The sequence below is a fragment of the Ixodes scapularis genome, unplaced genomic scaffold (assembly GCF_016920785.2).
Source record: "Ixodes scapularis isolate PalLabHiFi unplaced genomic scaffold, ASM1692078v2 PGA_scaffold18__7_contigs__length_3171195, whole genome shotgun sequence".
In the NCBI taxonomy this organism is placed as follows: Eukaryota; Metazoa; Arthropoda; class Arachnida; order Ixodida; family Ixodidae; genus Ixodes; species Ixodes scapularis.
This window is the reverse complement of record NW_024609844.1, coordinates 98,116-101,969: the sequence shown is the minus strand read 5'-3', so window position 1 is coordinate 101,969 and position 3,854 is coordinate 98,116. Positions and strand designations below refer to the sequence as shown.

Sequence of the window (3,854 nt, the reverse complement as noted above, 5' to 3'; positions counted from 1 at the left end):
TGATGTCATCAGAATTCAGATGTGGCCCTACAGACAACATATATACTCCAGGTGCATCACGTGATTAATGACGCTAAATGAATAAAACAAGATAAGGCTTCAACTATTTTCTTTTTCTCGTGTACAAAAAAGAACTCTGGTCGCTTACTCTAAGGTAAATTCACATTTTTTAGCTGTGTTTACGCGATTAGTAAGAGGCGGAAACATTTTGAACCATGCGAAACACACACTGCTCGCAAGTAAAACCCCTGCAGGTCTATCGCCAAATGAAATGAACGCACGTCGGAGGTCCAGTATTTCGCTTAAATCCCCTGCACAACTATGATGCACGTTGCTGTTTCGATCACTTGTGATGCATCTTCCGATGAGTGTGTAAATTGCTATAAGCCGCAAACGCTCTGCTGCAGGTCTCGCACCTGTACGGCTTCTCTCCTGTGTGAGTCCTCTCATGATTAGTTAAGATGCATTTCTGAATAAATGTCCTGCTGCACGTGTTGCACTTGAACGGCTTCTCTCCGGTATGAATTCTTTCGTGATCCGCCAAGGTGCGTTTATGACTAAACGCCCTGCTGCACGTGTTGCACTTGAACGGCTTCTCTCCGGTGTGAATTTTAACGTGAGATATCAAGTGAGCCTTCCGCGCGAACGTTTTCTTGCAGGCACCGCAACTGAAGGGCCTCTCTCCAGTGTGTGTCCTCTCGTGGATGGCGACATTTGCTGCGGAAGTGGTTGAGTAAGGACAGAAGCGGCACGGGTGCTTGTCCGGTCGTCGGTGCGTTTGCGGCTTCTGTGGGCCCGACCGGTTGGTGGGGGGAGAGGTGTCACCCCTGCAGCTGTCACGGTCAAAAGTATCCACCTTGTCGCCATAGCCTGCTCCGTTCCAGTCTGTTGGGATGACACGACAAAGCAAGAAAGGTCGGCGGATTTTTAATTGTTCTGAACATGGTCCAGAATACCTGCATTATGCCGGTGCGGCCTACAGTGGGGTATTCGTTCATTTGAGAGGTTAAAAATGTTCATTCGCAAAGCTTGTAAATGTCTACAGGCGATCGTTTAAGACTCGACTCTGGCAGCCCCATGGTGCTGCAGCTGTGGTGGCTTGCACGTTCTGCTAACCAAGTGCGGAAGGGAAGTCAAGCCGCCGCGGTCGCTGCTGCACAGTGTTGGCGGTAACGTGTTACAAGTAACGTCGTTACCTTTAACGCCTTACTTTTGTTATTAACACGGTAACGTAATCGTTACTTTTCCGAGACATTTACGGGCAATGTACTCATGTTAGTGGGTAACATAATTACGTTACTTATTACATCTTCCGAAAACTTGAAAAATGATGTTAGGACAGAACGAGCGGGTTGCTGGGACAATTAAACTTGAGGAAGAAAACGTTTGTCACTCCCTTCTTGTTTTCTTCCTCAAGTTTTTACACCTGTAATGTTTGCCAGTTTCTATACTTCGTTTTACCTGAAGTAAAGATACAGCTGACGCTACAAGCTGATGGAAATTATCAGAGAGGGAAAAGGGAACGATCATGGTGTTCTCTGTGTTTCTGTACGTGTTCAGTCTTAGCTGAAATAGACACACAAGGCCAAGTGACTTGTGATTTTGACGCTGATTGATTTGTCCGATTAGCTCGTAGCGTCGGCTGCGTCTAGATTCAAGCTGAAACATAGTATGTGATCCAAGTAAATAATATTGCACTCATTCTACATGTTTTCTAAATATTTCCTCTCTTTTTCTCACGCAAAAATTTCCACTTTAGAAGATCTCCAACGCCCGCGCCCGTCATCCGAGTGTCGAAAAACGCTGTCACCAAAATAAAACAAAAACGCCTGTTACCGTCAATTTCTAAATAAAAAGTAACGCAAAAGTAACGTGCACTACTTTCTGTCGGTAACGGTAACGCGTTCCTTTATTTCACAAGTAACGAATAACGTATCTTTCCTTTTTTGCGGTAACGCCTACAACATTGCGGCTGCATAACGCGGCCTGTACGGAGCGCTGGGTGATAGGGTGTTGACATTCATAATGATCACGACTCTGTATCAAGTAACGCTGGAAGGGTCATTCACACACCCACAGATTATTATGTTACACAAAATAGCATTCAATAGGCTCGTAGAATAATCGCTGTGTTCCTCTGAAACTTGAAAAATCGCTAAGGTACACAGCGATTATTCTACGAGCGACTTGAAACAGCGAAAAACGCTATTTCAAATCAACATTGCTATGGACATTTGCCTGTCTAAAGCTAAACTTCAGCGACGCAAATAATGCTGTCAGAAAATATTCAATCATTTGAAACTCAGAACATTTATCGGGCTATTTCATTCATTAAAAATCAGTTGTAGTGTTTTGACAGCTACTCGATCAACCGAAACTAAAAGAAAAGACTTTTTTTTTAATAAATAAACTCAACACGGTACATTTTTGGGATATCAGTCATCAAATATGGTGTAGCAATTGAAACTTCCGAGTGCTCGGACTGAATGTTCCTCCAGTAGAGCCCAGTTTGATTGTTTACTTTCACTTGAGTTGTCGTCTGACTTTAAAATATAACTCCTTCATCACCCCCTCTCCCCTTTCCTAAGAAAATAAACTTTGCATTGTGCTGTGCTGTACTTTTCTGCTCGTTGCAGGGCGCTAACCTAACCTTACAGAACTTTCTACGCGAAAGAAACTTATGTGCCATATCTGACTCTTTAGAGTTTCCACCTTCTTACACAAAATAGCATTCAATAGGCTCGTAAAATACTCGTTTTGTACCTTAGAAACTTAATTTGCGAAGACACAGAGCGATCATTTTACGAGCAATCTGAAACAGCGAAAAACGTTATTTTAATTCGACATTCGAATGCACATTTGCCAGTCTAAAGCTAAAGCTACGTGTCACAAATAATGTTGTGAAAAAATATTCAAGCATTTGAAACAGACAAACCTTTTTTGGGTTATTTTATTCGTCAAATAGAATTTATAGCATTTGTGATACCTACTCGATCAACCGGAACTAAAGGAAGAAATATAATTTTTGTGATATAAATAAGCACCTCAGCACGGTACATTTTTCCGATATCAAAAAAGATGTATCAATTGCAACTTGGAGTGCTCGAACTAAATGTTCCTTCAGTTGAGCCCAGCTTGTTTGTTTACTTTCACTATAGTTGTAGTACTCGGACTTCGGAATGTAACCCACTTATCCCACGGGAGGAAAATTTGTGTACCACTTCAGACTCCTGACATTTTCCACCTTCTGGAAAACCAAGCTTACAAAAAGGTTTTTAATTCGTGTGGAACCAACCGTTCATGAATATGTGAGGGTGTGCTAACAAGGCGTGAGGCTGGATGAGTGTTTTCCCGTGTGCGTCTTCGCATACCTGGTGTTAGTTCTCTGGGCATCATAAGATTGGGGGCAGAAGTCGCACCGCCGTCCGTCCCACCCTGCGGGTCCATCTTGCACGGTTGCCTCCGGATTTCAACTCCTTGGGAGGAGAGCTCCGCGCCCCTGTCCTCGCAGTCCGTTCTTTGGCATTCGTTGTCGGATGCTGCGTGGGAAATTTCAGTAAGGAGTGAAGACAAACTTTTATTTGGATGCATTCTTTTTATGCATACTACACCAACAGATGAGCCCAACCAGAACAAACGCCAAGAACAAGCAAACAGAGACACATCGTGCAGATAAAGTAGAGACATTCAGGGGTTTACATTCGCATTGGGGTGTGATTCAAAAGTTAAAATAATCAAAGCACGAACAAACACGCGCATCATAACTGGATATTGAACATCCCGAAAAGGTCGATTGTAAAAAATGCACGTGAACAAAACTTAAAAGCAATACTTCTCTATTAACCACGTACTAC

At 43.0% G+C, this 3,854-nt stretch overlaps 1 protein-coding gene across 1 annotated transcript; it reads right to left on the bottom strand.

Annotated features, from left to right (window-relative positions):
* Positions 1–343: 343 nt before the first annotated feature.
* LOC115309380 (gastrula zinc finger protein XlCGF49.1-like) lies at positions 344–3,447 on the bottom strand. The gene is made up of 2 exons (XM_029967637.4): positions 3,372–3,447; positions 344–885 (listed from the first exon to the last, which is right to left on the bottom strand). The coding sequence occupies exons 1-2, from the start codon at positions 3,445–3,447 to the stop codon at positions 344–346; spliced, it is 618 nt and encodes a 205-aa protein (XP_029823497.2).
* Positions 3,448–3,854: the final 407 nt, after the last annotated feature.

Bases quoted from the DNA above. Each gene is read 5' to 3' on its own strand.
- LOC115309380 (XM_029967637.4), bottom strand. From the start codon at position 3,447: ATGGACCCGCAGGGTGGGACGGACGGCGGTGCGACTTCTGCCCCCAAT. The intron at 886-3,371 runs GTATGCGAAGAC...TCATCCCAACAG, and splicing joins GCCCAGAGAACTAACACCAG to ACTGGAACGGAGCAGGCTAT.